At 34.8% G+C, this 21,984-nt stretch overlaps 1 protein-coding gene across 1 annotated transcript in view; it reads right to left on the bottom strand.

Moving 5' to 3' along the window:
- ZW10 (zw10 kinetochore protein) overlaps nt 1-21,984 on the bottom strand; it is a 36,876-nt gene that overhangs the window by 5,492 nt on the left and 9,400 nt on the right. Inside the window, exons 4-12 of the mRNA XM_024570881.4 lie at nt 21,822-21,899; nt 21,513-21,672; nt 20,075-20,227; nt 19,286-19,477; nt 11,836-11,999; nt 11,097-11,279; nt 7,666-7,904; nt 4,339-4,410; nt 352-521 (exon numbers count right to left, since the gene is read on the bottom strand). Of these exons, the coding sequence (XP_024426649.2) occupies nt 352-521; nt 4,339-4,410; nt 7,666-7,904; nt 11,097-11,279; nt 11,836-11,999; nt 19,286-19,477; nt 20,075-20,227; nt 21,513-21,672; nt 21,822-21,899 (1,411 nt within the window). The remainder of the gene's footprint in view (nt 1-351; nt 522-4,338; nt 4,411-7,665; nt 7,905-11,096; nt 11,280-11,835; nt 12,000-19,285; nt 19,478-20,074; nt 20,228-21,512; nt 21,673-21,821; nt 21,900-21,984) is intronic.

The raw sequence follows: 21,984 nt of genomic DNA on the forward strand, positions 1-21,984 counted from the left end.
CATTAGTGAGCTCTTATGAACAATGCAAATAGAACTGTCACAGTACAAATCTTATCATTTGTCATTCTACTGACATAACTCTGATTTGGTGAATTCACTGAACACCAGCTACACAGTTTGGAACTCTAATGTACCATGAAATCATGTCACAAAAAAGTAATGCTTCCACAAAGACTGCATTCACTTTATAAAATTAAAAAACTGGAACACTTGCAAATTAAATGCCCTCCTACTTTTCTATATAGCTAAGGACTACCATATAATTTCTAAATGCCTCATTCATAAATTACCAAGATACCAGGCTGAGAAGCTGCATAATTAATGTTTTACTAAATTTAAGGTATCAGTTACCAAGTCTCCTGAAGCCAGGTACAAGATCCACAAAAGTAGTAGTGCCATCACAAAGAATGGGGGCAAGGCGTAATCTGAACTGATGCCCAAGGGTCAGCAAGTGATGAGCAATATACATACAGTTGTTGTGGTGAATGGCAGCCAACTGGGGTAGTTTTTGAAGGTTCTCCCTGGTATAGGAAAAGGGGTAGAAAGAAGAAAGAAATCACCTGTTACTGAGGTTACAGTTGATGAAGTTACTACTCTTATAATTATTTCTAGGCTTTAATCATTATCTACTGTATAAATGCTGGACATAACAAGATATAATCTCAATCGCTCCCACTCACATTCAATCAGACAGAAGTTCTTCTGCCTGAAAGTGACCTTATCCTATAAATCTATCCCAGTGAGTGACAAACAAGAAAGAGTAAGGGAATAAGACGTTTACCTGTATTAACTCTTTGTATTGGAAACCTAGCATTGCTACATATAATAAATCCTTTGAAATTTATCTCTGATCAGTCTGTAGAAATACAGATTTACTTTCCCATTCTCCAAATTCCTATTTCATTTATATAGTGAAGCACTTAACTATTTTCCAATCCACTAGTTTTCAAAGCTGGCTACAGATTAGAGTACACTGGAAATTTTAAAATAGATACATGTTTAGAATTTTGGCCAAGATGGGGGCATAGATAGAAACACTTCACTTCCTAGCACAACCAAAAGGATAACAACCAGTTTAAAAACAATAAACAACCAGAACTGCCAGAAAATGAAACTGCGTGGAACTCCAATAACCAAGGAGTTAAACATTCACCCAGGCCGGTAGGAGAGGTGGAGATGGGAGACGGGCAGCTGGATAGAGAGGACAAGGAGGTGAACCATGCAGGTGAAAAGGACCGTGCAGATTGGCTGAATGGGAAACTAAAGACTCAAAACTAGCTGTAAAATATTGCAGAGATGTTGCACAGCAGGAGAAACTCCGCATCTCACTGGAGGGTTTGTTGGAAAATGGGGCTAGAGCAAAACAAGAGAGCGGCATTGTTCCCTCTCTGATCCCTCCCCCACAGAGAATGCCACAATGCAGGAAAGAGCATTGCCCTGCCCTAGCAAATGTCTAAGGCTCTGCCCCTTAACAACTTAACAGGTATGCAGAGACAGAAAAACATGGCCCAAATGAAGGAACAGATCAAAACTCCAGAAAAAGAGCTAAGCAATGAGGAGATAGACAACCTACCTGATGCAGAGTTCAAAACACTGGTAATTAGGATGCTCACAGAAATGGTTGAGTATGGTCGCAAAACAAAGGAAAAAATGATGGCTACCCAAAATGAAATAAAGAAAAATATACAGGGAACCAACAGTGAAGGGAAGGTAACCTGGACTCAAATCAACGATTTGGAACAAAAGGAAGAAATAAACATCCAACCAGAACAGAATGAAGAAACAAGAATTCAAAAAAATGAGGAGAGGCTTAGGAACCTCTGGGACAACTTTAAGTGCTCCAACATCCAAATCATAGGGGTATCAGAAGAACAACAGCAAGAAATTGAAAACTTATTAGAACAAATAATGAAGGAAAACTTCTCCAATCTCATGAAGGAAACAGACTTCCTGGAAGTCCAGGTAGCCCAGAGAGTATCAAAGAAATTGGATCCAAAGAGGAACACACCAAGACACATCATCATTAAGTTACCCAAGATTAAAGATAAAGAGAGAATCTTAAAAGCAGCAAGAGAAAAGGAGAGAGATACCTACAAAGGAGTTCCCATAAGACTGTCAGCTGACTTCTCAAAAGCAACCTTACAGGCAAAAAGGGGCTGGAAAGAAGTATTCGAAGTCAAGAAAGGCAAGGACCTCCATCCAAGAATACTCTATCCAACAAAGCCATCATGTAGAATGGAAGGGAAGATCAAGTGCTTCCCAGATAAGGTCAAGTTAAAGGAGTTCATCATTACCAAGCCCTTATTACAAGAAATGTTAAAGGGGCTTATCTAAGAAATAGAAGAAGATCAAAAACTATGAACAGTAAAATAACAAAAAACTCACAACTATCAACAACTGAATCTAAAAAACAAAAACTAAGCAAACAATGAGAACAGGAACAGAATCAGAGAAATGGAGATAACATGAAGGGTTTTCAGTGGGGAAGGGGAGGGGAAGAATGGGGGGTGAAGGTACAGGGACTAAGAAGCATAATTGATAGGCATAAAATAGACAGGGGGAAGTTAAGAATAGTATAGGAAACACAGAAGTCAAAGAACTTATATATACAGCCCATGAACTAAGGAGCGGGAATGCTGGAGGGTGAGGGGGTACAGGGCAGAGGGGGGATAGAGGGGAGGAAAAAAACTGGGAAAACTGTTATAGTATAATCAATAAAATATACCTTAAAAAATAGATACATATTTAGACTTCACCCCATACAAATTAAATCACAACCTCTGAGTGAAGCCAGGGCGTTTATATTGTAAATCCTCCCAGGTAGTTTTATTTTCCATACAATATCAAAAATCACTCCTCTAAATCTTCTACACATTTTAGTCTCTCTAATCAACTTGGGAAGAGATCTTATGTTTCCGCTCTATATCCTCTAAGCAGTCCTTCAACTAATACTTCCTAGTTTGCTGATTTAATTAATGTTAGGCTAAATATAGCAGTCAGAAACTAACAATATAACACAGTTGTCCTCATTTTGAGCTACACATCAGAATAATTTATAAGGCTTTAAAAAACCACAGAGGTGTGGGTCTTAAACGAGACCTATAAATCAAAATCACTAGGGGTAGGACCTAGGCAAATATATATCTTCTTAAAGCTTCATAAGCAATTCTAAAATACTGGCAAAGCTGAGAACCCTAGTCTAAACCAGTGGTTTTGCACAGTGAGGTCCCCTGACAAGCAACATCAGCATCACCTGGAAATTTTTTTAAAATTCCAGACTTTATTCCAGTCCTACTGTATTCAAGAAATCTTGGGCACAGGATCTAGCAATCTGTATTTTAACAATGCTTCCTGGTAATTATGATGCATACTCAAGTTTGTAAACCACTGGTCCAGCACAAAGTTTGAAGATCCTACAAAAGTAAATCTAAATTCATACCAGTGTGAAAAACATTTCTAATCATGGAACTTCTAAGCCAACATGTCTCCAAGAATATGGCTATTAGCCGACCCAAAGATGTTTTTTTTCCCTTTTCCTTTACTTGACCAAGTAGAAAGTGAAATAAAATTTTAAACCACAGCAAAGAAAATATAAAAAAAAATAAGGTTCACAATAAATAAGTTTTCTTTTATTAAAAAAATGATGTGCCTGCTTAAAAACATCTCAAATGTTGAAAATATGAACTAAAAATACCACAAATAATCAACTAACTTTTTTCTTTGAAACCAGAATCCTCAACTAAGAATAGTTTTGCTGATGTAATATTTAAAACATTTATAAAAGACACTCAAAACACTTAATGTGTATAACAAAGAATTCTTAGAGGCTTACAGCTATGAGTAACTTCTCAGATTCATATTAAAAGAAACTTTTAAAAATCCAAGACATTAAGTGTACACAGCCTAAGATAGCTAGGAAGAGTGGCTGATCATATTTGACAGTTCAATGGCAATCCCTTGTGGTAGAAAGTCTGCAAAGCCAAGAGAAAATCTAATATGCTTACTAGATAGCAATATAGAGTGACGGCCTTTTTGTTTTGTAGCCAAGTAAAGTGAGACAGATCTGAAAACATCTACCTTCAAAAACAGCGTCAAGTTCTTTTGAGTTTTTAAATTTCTATCACCCATTATATTGTAACATTATAGTACACCCGTATTAACTTATTAATAAATGACCTGTGTCCTTTAAACATGTATTTTAAATGGTTTACTGCATTTCATTGTAAAAATTTTAGTAACCAAAATATCTTTGGTGGGAGTATAAGATTATTGGTTTTAACATGACTTACAAATATTTTAGACATACATTACACAGAAATAATATACAGTGGCACTTACTTATGATATGTTGGTACGACATCATGGAACAAATGGAAGAGATTCCTCACTGAGTAGAAAAGTTGAACAGCACTAAAAAGAAAACAGTTTCAAGAGAAATGCATAAGGATATACTGGAAATAAGAAAAAAATTCAAACTAAGTATACCTTAAGGGAGAGTCATCAGCCAAAACTATAATTTGAGAGAATACCTGCCTGAAAACACCATTAATGTAGACGGAAATACAGGGTCAGCACAAATTAACACCTCCTTTTTTTAATTACAAAATCTTTTATGACAGAATCATAAGCATATAGTTCTGTAACACAACGATATCACCATAGTCACCAAATTCAAGCATACCATATGACATTTTAGGTGAAATGTTCATTAAAACTATAAATCATTACACTCATAATTAATACCTTACTAACCACACTCAAGTAAGCGTTACTCTGCCAGACCCTGTATATTCTCAACCTGTATTTACTAACTAGACTGCAGTCCTAAAAACCTAGATCCCTTAATAATTTTAAGAACAGCAGCATTCAACCCAAAGCCTTGTTTTCTGCCAGTACCCAGAGTATCCCTTCAGTAACAAATGGAGCTAAGCCTCAAGTAAATGTTACCTACTGACTGACGCACTCTGCAAAGGGCAAGATATCAATAAAGGCATTCACTCGGTTCTTTTAGAATCAGTCTGACTTTCAGCTTTCACCTTTTCTCCTTCTTACCTCAATGCAAGGAGAGGAGTCAACATTTCTAGAATAGAATTTAACCTCAAGTTTTTTTGCCCTTTATATCTGGCCTTAAAATACCTAAAGATCATTATTAAAATACACTTAGAGCAAATATAAGGTTTGTGTACTTACTTCTACATAAGAGTATCTTAAATTATGTACCTTGAATACATCACAGGAATTTCACAAACATTTAGGAAAATAAGTTATGGTTACTATACCCCAACACACCGTTACTGCTTGATTACTGTAATACCTGTTTATTTCATTTTATTTTTGCTGCATATGTTGTTCTTTGAGGTTTAATAATAGAGAAGTGGGTTATTGCAGTTTAGTTATATTTTTGTTTATCCTGTTAAAAACTATTTCTCTTAGTGAAAGGATATTCAGTATACAAAAATATTGTTGGGTATTCTGTATTCTCAAATAATTTAGAAAATATTGTCTCGCATCCCTAGCTTCTAATCTGCTATATTTCAGGTGAATGCCATGTGAAGAAATAGTCACTCCTATATGTATTTTGCCAAAGCAGTATATACTTCCTTTACATGTATTTGTCTTCCTACTTATATTAAAACTGGGTAAACTTGTGAATATAATGATTCATTAAAGTCATAGAAGTATCTTGGTAAACATTTTCTTTCTAGAGCAGAATAAAATAAAGAGGTTTGTTCACATGTGGATGTAAAAACTGAAACTCTGAAAGCCCATCTGAAGATGTAATTTGATTACCATATTTTTCGGACTGTAAGACACACTGGACAATAAGACACAGCTAGGTTTTAGAAGAGGAAAATAGTAAAAAAAAATTTGAAGCAAAAAATGTGGTAAAATAATTAATAATATCCTTTAAAGCAGAAGTCCTTTTCCGCTTTGACATCTCTCCACAATTAGGGTAGATTCCGCAGGAGACTACAGTACGCTATCGCATCTTCTACAACAAAACACAGTAATGACAGAACTATCAGCACTGTGTCCTTCATAGTGATGGGGGCGCTGTAGCTGAGAACATGAGTGGATGACGCACTGTTATGGGGAGATCTGCTGCTGACACTGGTATGGGGGGCTCTGCTGCTGACACTGGAATGGGGAAGATCTGCTGCTGACACTGTTATGGGGAGATCTGCTGCTGGAAGGCCACAGGTTGTACAACACTCTTGTATGGGGACAGCAGTTTTATACAACCTGTGTGGCTCTGCAGCCAAATTACAGCTCCCATCATCCCAACCTGTCCAAAGATGATGGGAGTAGTAGTTTTGCAATAGCTGCAGGGCCACATTGACAGGTGACCCTGCAGTGGAATCTGCCTATGTTAATGTTAATGGGGGACACACCAGTCACGTGATGGAGGCATGTTTGGGTGCCACAGGCTTTCTTCCCCTAACGTGCCTGCACCGCCTGTATCCTCCTCCCTAGCGCTATAGTATGCTGCAGCAGGGACTCGTCTCCTGCCTCCCTTGCTTCGCACCACTGGGACACCCCTTCCTCCCAGCCCAGGGTCCGCAGCATTGCCCCACTCCTGCTGCCGGCTCCCTGCAGCGGCGACCCTGCTCCACCCCCAGTGAGCCAGGGAAGCTACATTTGGACTATAAGATGCACCCCCATGTTCCTCCCAAGTGGGGGTGCGTCTTATAGTCCGAAAAATACAGTAAGTCCAGCCCTGGCTGAAAGTGTTTTCTACTCTCACAGTAAGAAGTAAAAAAAACTGCTACATATAGATACAAACTAAAGAGGCTTTTGTAAATCTGTTCTGCAATCAACTTGGGCTACAGCCTGCCATTTTCTCTTCAATTTAGCCTAGGAGTAGGAAGGAGTTTACAAGAAGAGATTCTGTGGAATACAGTTTGGGGTGATATTTGGTACATTCCATTCTCTACTTTCTAACTTTGGCTGCCCAACAAACTATTACTACTTCAGAAAATAAACACTTAAAATGTAAATTAAGGCCCTGGCTCCATAGCTCAGTTAGTTAGAGCGTCACCCCAATACACCAAGGCTGCAGATTCGATACCCAGTCAGGACAGTATAAGAATCAACCAATGAATGCATAAGTAAGCAGAACAACAAATCGATGCTTTTCTCTCTGTCTCCCCCACTCCCTCTCTCTCTGAAACCAATTTTTAAAAACATAAAGTAATTAGGGCCTAGATTTCAAAAGGTAAAAAAAAAATGTTAAGCTAAAGGGCTAGAGTTAGCTGGAAGGACAACTACTATTACCACTACCACCTCCAATAAAAACATGTATTAATCATTTTCCAAGTGGCATTCTAAGTTCCTTTCTCATGGAATATCATGCAATACAAACAATAAACAAAAATTAAAGAGCTTTTTGTTAAAAAATAATTAACAATTTTTAACATCAAAGAAACTCCTTAGTCCATCCATATACATGCTTCTATTTCTTATACCTTGCTGTAAGATGTATATTACTGTAAAGAAAAGTTAATTACAAATATATATGTGTGCTGTGCTGTTGTTTTAGGAAAAAAATATTAACCAAGGGGATAAGAAAACGCAAAAGATTCTAACTAGTTTTCTTAATAAATAGCAGTTTAGATAGCCATTTAACCAAGTCATTGCCATTTTCAAACAACTCAGAACTCCTACCATTGATCACTGCTGGTTGTGGCCTCTAGTAAAGTCTGATAGGCAAGTTCCATTAATTTCTTCACAGATTCACTGATACGGCATGTGGGCAAAGAAAAGGAATGTTGGTCCAATGTATTTTCAGGATGTAAATTCACCACTTCATTGTACTGAGTTGTAGACATTTTCTGTACTTGTAGTTTGTCATCCTCATCAGCGGTGGGTAAGTCAGGCACACTAATCTTAGAATCAGGAGTAATCTAAGATTCAAACATAGAAATGTAGAAAACACACTATCCTCAGAATAACTCAAATGCAAGCATACAGTGAGGAATAAGGTACTGGTTGCTTCCACAATGATAGAGCTGTGGCTCTACAGAGTATTTAACAGATTTGACTATATATGGCAGTATTTTAATGATTGCTCGATCTTGGGTTGAGAGCATGTCACAAGAAATAAGCAATCCCCTTTACTATTTACAACCATTCTCCAATTCTGTGTGCTCCTAATCTTGGTGAAAATAGCAAAGCTGTGATACAGGCCCAAAATTTCAGGTAAATGAAAGAGCCTTTCAAAATCACCTTTCTCAGACTAAACTATCAAATTATTACAAACCAGTATGAATTTGCATTCTTAAAATTAAACAAATTATTTCCCACCAGAAACATGTTAGTACAAGTCAAAGAAATAACTCATTCAGACCAGTATATCCTTCCCTTAAAAATCCCAAGTCAAAGCAAAACAAGCCTCGCTAACATTTACACACAATGAAACTTTCCAGACTTAGTCAAGGCTAAAGGAATACTTGGCTGCCTGTCTGAAAACATCAGTGATATTTTTTACCCTAACTTTTGACAAAGTCATTTAACCTCTGTGGACATCAATTTTGTCATCATGCAAAGAAGAGATATTGTATTGCAATAATGGTTTTCAAACCTTGCTCCTTAAAGATGCCTCAGGGGCCAAAAAAAGGAGAGATTAAACAGGTAGAAGCAGCAGCATCAGATTCCCTAACCCCACTGCAAGAAGCACGGTTCTGCTCTGCACGTACTGAACTTCTATGATAGAAAATCTATGATAGAAAAAGTTCAGTCTAGTAGAGATGTTTAAGTCATCAGACTTGCCTTCCTAATCTGTAAAATGGCATACTTTCTACTTCATAGAAATGTTATCAAGTTTAAATAGGAATATAAGTGTCAGGGACCTAACGGTCAAAATTATGGTTAAGATTAGAATGCAGAAAAAAAATGTAACTATAGAGACCATGAGGAAAGTGTTAATGTTTGTCCGACAACTAGTGGACCCACAATATATGACTCAAAACAATGACTTCACAAGGAGGGTGAGAGAAGCCCAAGACCCAAGAATGTAAGATCTAATATGATACCTGTCAGGTTAAAATGTAAAAACAAAACAAACAACAAAACACAACTTTAGATGTTTTGTGAAAATAGTGGGTACACATAGTGAATTCTCTCAAGACAAAATTTAGATGAAGACTAAAAGGCAAATGAAATTAAAATGATTTATGAAAAAAGGAAGACAAGCTTTTCAAAATTGGCAGTTTCAAAGATCTAATTTCAGGGCCTCGATGCTAAGAGAAAGAAACAGGTTAGAATCTAGAGCAGAAGTTCTCTACTAAGAACAAGTTTTGCTCTCCAGGAAACACTTGACAGTATCTGGAGACATTTTTGGTTTTCCCAACTGGGAGAGGTGCCACTGGCGTCTGTGAGAAGAGGTTACAGGTGCTACTAAAATTCCTACAGACCGATCTTCCCACAGCAAAGAATTATCTATCCCCAAATATCAACAGTGCCACTAGTGAGAAACCCTGATCTAGAAGAAGATAACTATTAGAATCTGGGTACTTGGAAAAAAATGTAGTTTTATAGAAAGTCAGAATTAGTTGAATAGAGAGCTCAAAAATTATATAATTCAATTCTGTTACGTTACTGAAAAGGAAAATGAGGTCCAACAATGTTAAAATATTAAACTCAGAGTCACAGAGCAATACAGTAACAATTTTCCTTATATCAAGGACTTACGACAGAGGCAAGTGAGGTATGTATTAATTAATTTACCAAATACTGACTGAGCACTAAGTACCCAGTAGTATGCACCAGGTATTTTCTTGGTGCTAGAGATACACAGTAAAGAAAAAACTCAAACTCTGCCCTTCTAGAGCTTATTTTCTAGAGAGGGAGAAACAATAAATAATTCATAGAGAATGTTCATTGATAAGTGATATGAAGAAAAATAAGGCAAGGAAAGAGTACAGTAAATAGGGAGAGGTCTCAATTTTAAAAAGTGGTCAGGAAAGGCAGCAAATGTTGTATGGCCTGTGGTAAAAATGTTCCAAGTAGAAGGAATAACAGGTTCAAAGGCTTTGAACCAAGTGGTCCCAGCAGATTCGGAAAAGAGCAATGACAGAAGAAGAATATAACAGAACATAGTTAGAGAGGCGACGAGGGGACCGATCATGTAAGGCCTTATAGACTACTATAAGGCTACTGGGTCTTTCTCTAAGATGGGAAGCCACTGGATTTGTGCAGAAAAGTGACATAAGCAACTGATATTTATGTTTAAAAAAAAAAAAAAAAACCCACAACACAATTCCTGGTAATGAGCAGATTTCAACTCCCTTAATCCAAAATTACCTCAAAAGGTGTTAATACATATGCCCTCAAATGACCAATCACATATTGTGCTGAAGTAGACACAGCACCAGGGTACCCCAAGAAAAATGGGAGGAAGGCATAGAAGGGATAGAGGGACAAAGAGCCTAGTACCAGCAGTGACAGAGAGAAACTGCAGAGAAATTTTCTAGTAAGAGGTTACCTTAGTCTAAGTGTTGCTTTAATCTAATAATACCTTACATTTACCAAAAATTTTACATATGTACAGATGAAAAGAAAAAACAAGAAAATACACAGAATTATCTAAGATTAAAGGAGTAAATTCCCCTCAATGCAAATTAATCAGCCCATTAACTTTGCAGATAATTTGTTTACACTCTGAACAGATCATGCTTCAAAATTAGTGCCTCTATTAGCCTAAAAGATGAAATCAACATTTTCACAATAGGATTTAATCTCTGGACATAAAGCATACCTAATTATACCTGTCAAAAAATTGTGTACTAAAAATTCAAGTTAAAAAGTTGAGAAAAACCTATAGGGTGACATATTTCAACAACAGTAATTCACTACATTTATGTAGACTTTTTCAATTTATATAATGCTTTCATGTGCATTATCTTACCCGGACCTCATAATATCTTATGAAAGAGGTAAATATTAGGACCACTCTAATGGTGAGAAAACTAATATTCAAAAGATTAGTAACTCACTCAGGGAGCTCTGCAATCGTCACGCTCTCTTGCAGTCTACCACATTCGTCTCAAAAACGAGTTGCTTCCTTAACATAATGTAACATACTATAACTCCAATACCTTCACGGTGTTGTGAATTTCAGAGGTCATGAGGTTTCTAGCCGCCACAATCACATCCTGACACTTCTTGTTAGCAAAATGAGAATTGATATTACGAGCATATTTCAGCAAATCAGTAGTATCTCCTTTTAAAAACCTCATCTCCTTTAAGGCATTTTCAAATTCTTCAGTGGACTGTATGATCTGAGAAAAAAAAAAAGAATGATATATATATCATCCATTTTAATATTAAAATGTCAAATCCAGTGTATAAAAAAGAACAAGGACCAACAGGTCATTTAAGTTTTACAACAAACCAAAAATTATGAAGTATAAAACTATTATATATTTTTCCTGCCTTAAATTCATTAGAAAGAGTATCTTCAACAGAAATCTCTGATTCTATTTGATAAAGGTACAAAGACCTTTAAAAATAAATATACTTATTTTAGTGTTCAAGGAATCACTGAAAAGAAAAAAAATGTTACATAGTAATGACTATCGCTGATACAAGTATAAATAAAAGGATAATTGTTTTTTGAAACTTTCTTACTAAAGAAAATATACTTAGTAAAAATATGATATTTCCCAATCAAATGGTAGGAAGCCAGAAGGAAAAAATGTTATGGGGAATTTGCTTCTACTCCTTATTAATAACTTTCTTAAAAATTTTACTAAACAATAAAAGGTCTCAGGGAAAAAAAGATACCAATAAGAACCTACAGTCTCTTAAAACCTTCTGTGGTATCTCTTCTCTTACCTCCTCATATTGCTGTAGCTTGCTGCTATTTGTTGGGATAGAATACACCAAACAATTTTTAATGAGGCACTCAGACAAGTCCTCCCAGATCATGTCACCAAGCATCTCAGCCAGTATGATCTTAGATGTTTTTTCACTTTCTAGATCAGCATCAAGAGGCGAATCTGAATTCAAAAGAAAAAGTTTTAAACAAGAAACTATTCACAGTCTGGATTATTATCAAGTTCCCTAGTTTTCTAGAATTCTTTAATTGTAAGATGATGGGGAAGAAAACAGCACAGATAATTCTACAGCTATCTTAACTGACTGCATGGAGAACAAGGCATGACAATTATGATTTTACTTTCACTGCTCAAATGAATCATCCACGCTGTATTACTGCCTGTACTCTGCAACAATGAGGTATTAACCATCTACATTAGAATTACTTACTGCTGCTCTGCTGTGATTACATGACAAGCACTCAGAAGTTCCGCATATGAAGTTGAAACTACTTTAGAATAAAATCTCAGTTCTTTAATAATAAAGAAACATACTTTTTTCATCTCTGCATAGGAACTGAGTGTTTATCCTATGTAAAATACCAATAAACACCTTACATTATAGCATATCTAGTCTAGCAAACAGAATAAGAATACTTCAATACCTCTTCTATAGTATATCTTACATGGTAGTTTTTTTCCAACACATTTTGACAGAATTATATTAAGAATATTCTATTACATTAAGAAATGTAATACTTATCTTCAAGATTTTCTTGGAACAAAAGTAACGCTGACCAAATATTCAATAACCAGAAATGGCAATGTTTTCTGAGATCATATTGCATGTGAAGTTCCACGGAAAGAAAAAGCTTATTTTGTAACCTCACTACACAGATACAAGAATGGATATTGAAATTAAACCTTTTCATAATACAAATAAATAACATATCATTTTTCTAACAAAATTCAAAATACATAAGATTTTAATTGTAGACTGGCTGCCAAAAATACCAAAAGAATTCAAAGAAGTAAGTTTTACTTGATTAAAAAAATGAATTTAAAGATGTTTTGCTGATATTGATAAATTTAGGTTTTTAAAAATGTATGCAAAACCATTTTGAATTCCATATTAACAGTAGTGATTTGATACACAGGTTAGTGAATTTACTTAACTCAGTCATAGTTTTGAAAATGATATGCTTTTGCTTCAAAGTTAAATTAATTCATTTAAAAGGGACAAGCTAACTTTGTTGATGTAGGTGAGAATATTAAAGGAAAATAATTTTGGGGGTACTCAATACAGCTATTGGAAATTTTTCTGTATGTTTGGAACAACTTGGATATAGAACCTACTTTTCCAACTGTAAATTTTATAACATCTAAATACACATCAGTTATTTACAAGGAAATTGTACATCTGAATTGAGATGTACTTGTAAGTATAAAATTTCAAGTTTGGAAAAGTTTATAAAAAATGTAAAATAGCTCATTAATTTTTTACTGATTATATATTGAAATGATATTTTGGATATATCGGGCTAAATAAAATATATTTTTAAATTATAAGCTGTTTCATTTAACATTTTTTAACGTGCCCACTAGAAATTTTAAGTTACATTATGTACCTTGCATTTTATTTCTATTAGACAATGCTGATCTACACCATAGACCCTAAATGCAGCTACCGTTTTAGTCAAGAGGTTCAAGCAGCTGGTCCATTGCCTTGTTCTATAAAGATCTGTTGAATGGATATATGCATACATACCAGAGAAGAAACAGTATGTATAAATACATAAGTGTGAACACTCTATATAAACTATTTTGTACCCTTTCCTCCTTAAGATATTGTAAACATTTCACCCAACTATTAAAAAGTATTATATTTCTATTTTGCTCAGTTTTTTTATTAGTAAAGAATACTACATTTTGGCATAATTTTCCATTACTAATGGCATAACAACATGCTAGCATAATGCACTGTTTGATAGCTTTCCTATGCTGAACCATTTTTGCATTCCTAAAATAAACCCTCAGTCTCAATGTGTCCTTTTTAAAGGTACTATTAGATTTAATTTACATTTTTATGTTTGCATTTATAAGTCACAAGTAAAAGCATTCTGTAGTGTTCTATCTGTGAGTAAGCTACCATTATCATATTTTATATTAAGTTTACACTTGTTTTTAAAAATTTCATTAGGGTACTTCTCGCCTTTTTCTATTGACCAAATGGCTTGATTAAAAAAGGGATTATCTGGAATCTGAAGAACACACATAATTTAGTTGATAAATCTTTGGTGCCTTTTTAGTGCCAAGTCTTCAACAGCCTTTCAAATTTCTTCTACAATTATTTGTATGTTCAGAGTTTCTGCTTCTTGATAAATTTAAGTAATTTATACTTTCTAGAAAATCATGGGAAAAGCAACACATGCTTGCTATGACAAGACCAACCAACACCACTAAGGTTTATAAAGAAAAAACCCAAATTTACCCTCTTCTTCTCTACTTGCCCAAGTGACCAATTTTAAGTTTGGTTGTTATTTCTCCTCTCTGATTCATACCAAAAAAAAAAAAAAACTTGCCAAATACACACATGCACACACAGACATCTGATATGGACTGAATTGTGTCCCACCCTCAATTCATATATTGAAGCCCTAACCCCCAAAATGACTATGGCATTTGGAGACAGGGCCTAGCCTTTAAAGAAGTAATTAAGGTTAAATAAGATCATAAGGGTGGGGGCTAGTATGACTAATCCAATATGACTAGTGTCCTCATAAGAAAAGGAAAAGACACCAGCAATACGCAGCAGAGGAAAGACCATGTGTAGACACAGTGAGACTTCCTGCAAGGCAAGGGGAGAGGGCTCAGGAGAAACCAAACTTACAAACACTTTAATCTTGAACTTCCAGTTTCCAAAACTGTGAGAAAATAAATTTCTGTTGTTTTACCCACCCAGCCTGTGGTATTTTGTTACGGCAGCTCTAACTAATACATTACTCATATAAGGGGCTGCTTTCTTTTTAATAAAAATGGCTTCACCTCGCAGATTTTACACTTAACTTTTATCACTGAAAAACCGATCATGGACCTCTGTCAGGTTAATATATCTAGCTGTACTTCATTTCTTTTTAATAGCTGCATAATATCCCACAGAATGGCTCAACCATACATTACACACCCATTCCTCAAACAATGCACATTCCAGTGTGCAAGTGTATACACTACTCACACATACAAACATATATACTGTTGATATCACTTCTGTAACAAATGAAAAAGTGAGATACTTGGATCAAAGGAATGCATGTTTTAAATTTTATTATATAGCTTCAGAGTGCTTTCTAATAACTCAAAAAAGCAGACTACCTTTCCACGAATCTCTCATCAGAAGGGTCTTACATAGATCTTTTAATTCTGTCAACTCTAAGGATGAAAAGTTCTACTTTGATAGTATGATTTCCACTGCCCTACTAACAAAGCTAAGTGACACATTTTTATTAACAAATTGCATCTTTTCTTCCATGAATTGCCTATTTATATTTTTGCCCATTTTTCTGTTTTTTATTTTTTAAAAATCTATACGTTAACTCCTTGTCTGTCCAATGTATTGCAAATGTTTTCTCCCAGTACACTAGTGTCATTTAACTTTGTTTATGGTACTCTTTGCCATACAGAATTTAACATTTACATCAGGCAAATTTGTCAGTTCTTTCCTTTATGCATTCTGAGCTTCCTAAGACTATTAAAGACCTCTGAATTTACTTCTAACATTTTTATTGTTTTATTTTTTGCACACAGAGCTTTAATTCATCTGGAATTTATTTCTGTATGAAGTATGAAGCAGGAATCCACTTTGTTTTATTCCATATACATAAGCCAATTTTCTAGTACCATTATTACAGAAAATATCTGTCCCCTAAACTGAAATGTGACTTTGACCAAATGTTAAGTTCTCATTTATTCTTGGCTCTACTTTGGACTCTTTTTCATTCCACTGATCTTCTTATGCCAAAAACATAGTTTCAAATATAAAATCCACCCACTAATGTTTTTCAAATATTAGCAATACTCACAAATATATTTTTGATGTAAGCTTTAGAGTCATCTTTCCAGTTTGAAAAATATATAACAGGATCTGACTGGAAATGTATTAAATTTATATGTTATTTTGGAATGAATTGACAATTTTATGGAACTGTTTTTCCTACTCCAAGACAGCCTCCCTTTTATTCAGGTCTTATTTTATGACCTCAAATAAGTTTTACGGTTTTTCTTTCATATATACTCTCCTGTCTTACTAACATTTAAGAATTTTATAGAGTTTGTTGTCATTATAAATATCTTTATACTTTATACCTGATTACTACTAGTTTAGAGAAAGGTTATCAGTTTTTATATATTTACATTGTATCTAGACAACTTAGTAAATTTCTTAATTATATAAGTTTTAGAAGAGTCTTGATTTTCTAGGTATATATCATTTACAAGTAAAATAATCTCTTCTCTTTATTTTAATATTATATTCATTTTATTTTCTCTTCTTTGAACCAGCCGTAACACCTAAAACAAAGTCAAAGCATATTTACGATAGTGTACATTACTGACATAACTGATTTTAATGGAAATAGTTTTTAATCCCTTAAGACAATGCTTATTGCTGGCTTTTTAAAAGCAATTAATTTTAAAACTCATCTTTACCTTTAAAAAAAAAGCAATAAAGTATAATATAACTATGCAAAGTAGCCTACTATATAATTAATTTACTTAATCATTTCCCTATTATTTAAGATTTCATTACCTTCCAGTATTTCAGTATTATAAATAACATTGTAATGAACATCTTTATACATAAATGGTTTTATGTATTTCAGACTTCTAGGGCCAAATTCTAGAAGCTGAAATCCTAGCTTAAAAGATACAAACATTTTACAGCTTTTTATACATTTGCCAAATTCTTTCCAAAAGATTTTTCATTCTCCTCTTTTAAAAGCTCCTTTATTGTTGGTATAATGAAGTGTAATAATAAAGAAAATCTGAAAGAGAAAAAGTACATATTCAAATGTAAAAGGATAGGTAAAAGCCTTTATGAAATTTCAGAATAACTAAAATCCAAAAAAAGTAGAGTATTCCACCAAGAACTAAGGACTCTAAGTATCTTCAGGTTACATTTAGAGCAAGAAGATGAAGGGAATGATGCTTGATGAATATCAAAGAAAACACAGAATTCCTAAACTCCTGCCTTGCCATTCTCTTCTTTGCCAAAGGCAATGTTCTCTGAGCCAGAAGGGGAAACTAAAGCCTAAAATGCATAAAGATATTATTAGAAGAGCTCCTAGCAACACTGCTCTTCTGAATATCCTAGGTACTAAGGAAACTTACAAATAAAGTAAGAGGTTGAGTACTAATTAATTTAATGAACCAGTGTCAAACTGTAAAGCGGTTTCTACTGGAATTCCCCAAATCACCTGTCCCCTCTGGCCCTATTCCAGGCAACAGTACCATCACTGACTTAGACTGAACTATAAGAAAACATGGTTATTGCCCTGGCTGGTGTGGCTCAGTGGACTGAATGGCAGCCTGCAAACTGAAAGGTCACCAGTTCAATTCCTGGTCAGGGCACATGCCTGGGTTGTGGGCCAGGTTCCCAGTTGGGGGCATAAGAGAGGCAACTATACACTGTAGTTTCTCTTTCTCTCTCTCCCCTTCCTTTCCCCTGTCTCTAAAAATAAATAAAATCTTAAAAAAAAAAAAAGAAAACATGGTTATCATTTACGCACTCAAATGAAGAAGAAAGAATAGTAAATACAGTGCAAAATTGTATCAAGTAAAATTTAGCAAAGATTAATGCTAACTCCAAAAACATCAAGTACAAGTAGTACATGAAAAAGCAGCAATTTGCACTGTGTATGGCACAGGATTTACATTACATTAAGCTCAATGAGTTAACTGTGAAATAATAGCCTTTGGCTCTACTACAAGAACCATGGAACTGAGAATGAGAGCATAAATGCTCCCACAGTATTATGATTTGGCTCAGACTAGACCTAGAATCCTTGTTCTGTTTCGAACACTACACTTTAATAAGAGGATCACAGAAAAACATGGAATATATTCACAGATCATCAATGAATGTAAGGAGAACTTAAAACTCTATTATTAAAATAAAAAGGATGTTTATATTGGTGATAAGATAGAGGGGAAATAACAGCTACTGTAAAGAATTTTAAAGTCTATCATGTGTAATAGAAATTAGACTTGGTCTATATAGCTCCATACAGAAGAAATAGCCTCAATAAAGCAGACATTACAGGACAATATATTTCAATAATTTTTTAAACAACTACCCTAAAGATTTAATTTTGTAAAATGGGGATTTTGGTAATAGTATTTAATAGAGACAGAAGACATGATTTAAAAACAAACAAAAACTTCATAGCACTCAAAGATGCCCAGAGGTAGGATAAAATGCCTTCAGAGGAAGTGACTCTCACTAAGGTGCTCAGCTTGGTTATATGGCCAATTGAGTGTTACAGAGGAGATTTAAGCAGAGAGATATTTGGATTAAATCACTTCTCAGGTTCCTTCTAATCTAGATATTTTTTGTTTACCACTGTGCTTATATCTAATAAAAATAAAAGTGTATTATCTCCCTAAGTGAAGCAACAAAAAAACCACCCTTGATTTTGGTAATTTATACAAGCCTTAAGATTTTTTTCTTCTCTGCTACTCTCAAAATTAGAAAGCATTCCTTGCACATTTATTCCCTAAATAAACTACATGGCTGCCAGGAAAGCATATGAACTGTAGCAGAATTTCTATTTTATTTTCTCCACAGCAAGAACACTTGATCTGACTATTAAATATACAACTAAGAAAAGCAAAGAGAAGTCAAACAAACAAAAAAAAACCCAACATTGAAATAAAACACCAGAAGAAACTTTACTTTTAATAGTATGACAACCAAAAAATGATTTAAGCAACATAGAAACTGGCTATTTCAAATGTGAATATATAAAGATCTAAACGATGGTTTGAGTTGGATGTAATTAATTTCCTATGTTAAATCTAGTCTATGTCAGATTAAGGTACTTTGCCACTGAAATATGTAAAATAGCTCTTAGTTCATTCCTGTTTCTCCTATAGTAAGAGCAAGAGTCCCAAAATGTGAGGTTTACTAGAAATTAAGTGAGAGAAGGGCATCCTAGAATTCAACTAAACATTACAAATACAGAATCTGAGGTACCACCGTTAACCCTACTTGTCAATACAGGGCAGAGAAGGAATACCAAGTAGACCAAGAAATAAGAAGGTAACTACTTTGTTCCCATGACATAACCTACTCACCTTTGATCCTCTGTACATTCAGATCATGGGCATTTTTATCTACTTTGAAATAATATTTACTTTCAAAAACCATAATGACTTTTTACAAAATATAAAAGCACTGCCTTGGAGATACACACCGAGAAGATGTTTCTGGAGCACTTCCAGAACCAGCTTGACCTTTGCAAAAACTTCAGATGGTGACGGATGTTCCAAGTCAGTCATCATAGATTCAAAACGAATGATAATGATATTAGGCTGGCTTTCTACCACAGCAAAAAGAGAAGGGCAAGATGCCAGAGGCCTAAGGATATACTTCAGCAACATCTGACCTGAAAAATTACATGAACACTCATCAAAAATCACTAGAAGAAACTTTTATGTAAAAGCCTATCAAAAACAAAAGATCTTTCAATCTAACAACAACAACAAAAGATATATATATATATATCATGCCCTGGCTGGGTAGCTAAGTTGGTTGGAGCATCATCCTGATACACCAAGGTTTGCGGGTTCCATCCCTGGTCAGAGCACACACAAGAATCAACCAAAGAATGCATAAATAAGTGCAACAACAAACTGATGTTTCTCTTTCTCTCCCTCCCTCTTTCTCTAAAATTAATTTAAAAAATACATATATCATGACATTACACACCACACACTATATACTGCAGGATTTCCCATGGAAGTTTCCCAGATTGTCTACAAAATTTTTAATTATTCAAGAAGTCAGATAAACAGCAGCAGCTAGTTTAAAAAGGAAAGAAAAGTATCTAAGCCCATAGCAAAAAGACTAATATTTATGACAATTCCACTTGATGATGAATCATGAGGCCAAACCCTATGTTTCATCATCAATGTTATCCAGAGAATATTCTATAATTTTTTACTGTCATCCCTTTGTAAATGAAACATGTAGTGTGCCTTACCAAATAATTTAAGTTTAGTATGTAGCTCTCCAAGAATAGATAATGCCAAGAGGATAGAACTGGTTGGTGGCACAGGAGTCTTCTCTTCATTGTGAGATTGTCCAGTGCATAAATGAAGTTCTGTTTGCAGGCAAGATTCCAAGCTGCTGGTATCTAAGGAAAAGAGAAAGAAATATCAGCTATCTCAGCAAAACAAGATAGTCCCACTTCTATTCTTCACAGCCCATTCTCTACTGATATTCCTAAATATGTTTTATTACAATACACTTCCAATGCAATCAAATATTAACTATGTCCTTGCCATCACTTTAAAACAGGAAATTACTTTTTTTAGCATGTTCAAACTAAGTGCAAAAGCAAGATGACATGCCTACAATAAATGTTTATTAAATATGTATTGAAACACTAAATGAAGGCAAGAAATGAAAAACCCTAGTTTCACTTAAGACCTGCTCTTTTTTGTTCTTTCTTACCAAGTAGAGAACAGCCTGCCAAACAAGCTTAACAGGAAGGGTGTGTTATAACAAAGAATATATCTGCCATCTTCTCATAATTTTACAGTCTGCCTGGAAGTAGAATTTTAAATTTTCCAGATTATTTCCTTTCAAATATCTAATATACACATGTAAGTTTGTGTGTGTGTACACATACATATGTAATTAGGAGGCCAAAGTGGATATTGAAAAGGGAACAAGGAGAGACTGTGAGGTTTCCATGGAAAAGACTAAATTTCAAGATTCAGTGTTGGAAATTACATGTAACAGGTTTAATTGCATGTCTTCTACATATATTCTCAGGGGGTTACTCATTCTGTGTAAACAAGACATCAAAGAGGGCTCAGGCATGGGTGGCAGGCAGACCAAGAGCTAAGTAGTATAAATAAATGCCAGGGCCAGAGTTACCCTATTTCTTCATCTTGCAAAACACCCCCATCTCATGATTGTCACCATTTTACCCCAAGGACTGAGAAAAATTGAGCCAAACCCGTCTTATCGATCCCATGTCTTCTCTCCTCAGCAAGAGAGAGAACACCTGAACAGATTCTTTAAGCTTTCTACCCACGATAAACTGTTGGGATTAGGCCTGTGGGGAACGGATCATCCTACTATCCCACTGGAGACTCTGTATGGTCTTAAATTGCTACCACATCTCTTGTCATACCCTTCACCACACAGACCCCCACCCACTCAATCATCTTCACTCTTCTCTGCTCCTTCTTACTGAAAGAACAGAAAGACAGATGAAAGGGAAATAAAGTGAGGACACTTTAGAGACCCAGATGAATCAGTCCTAACAAGCATTTCACCTAATATGAGAACTCAATATAGACTTGCAAGGTTAATAAATGAAACCTTAATACAAAATGTTTAGAATATATTCTGAGGTCAAATTGGTTCAGGCAGATTAAGCAAAGCAGTCCACCTGAGGTCAGCAGCACCTTTTGATGGTGGGCACTTCCATACAATCAGCTTCTGCCACTCTTCGCCAAGGTGATAAAGTATGTTCTGTTTTTGTATCGTGAGCTCCATGCTAAGAGATTTCAAGATTTTTAAATCAAAGCATTTTCTGGCTTTTAATAACTTCAAGTATTTCTGTGCCTGGTAGTGAAATGGAATCATTGTTAAACATTCCTTCTGGACTCAGGGCAATTAAAATACATTTATATACTGATAATATATGGAACACAAAATTTACTAAAAACAAGAATAGTACTAATTGTTCATGCTTTGGAAAAAGCATTTAATACCTCTTCTAGATGTCGAGCAGCAGTGACATACTTCTTCTCTGCTAATGCACAAGTATATTCTTCAATAGCTGTAGAAAACTGAAAAGATAAGTATAGTTATTAGGTATTTTATTTTATACATCCTATTACTTCAAGTCTGTCTGTTTGTTTTTAAATTATGAAA

Source organism: Desmodus rotundus, chromosome 5 (assembly GCF_022682495.2).
Source record: "Desmodus rotundus isolate HL8 chromosome 5, HLdesRot8A.1, whole genome shotgun sequence".
Taxonomy (NCBI): Eukaryota; Metazoa; Chordata; class Mammalia; order Chiroptera; family Phyllostomidae; genus Desmodus; species Desmodus rotundus.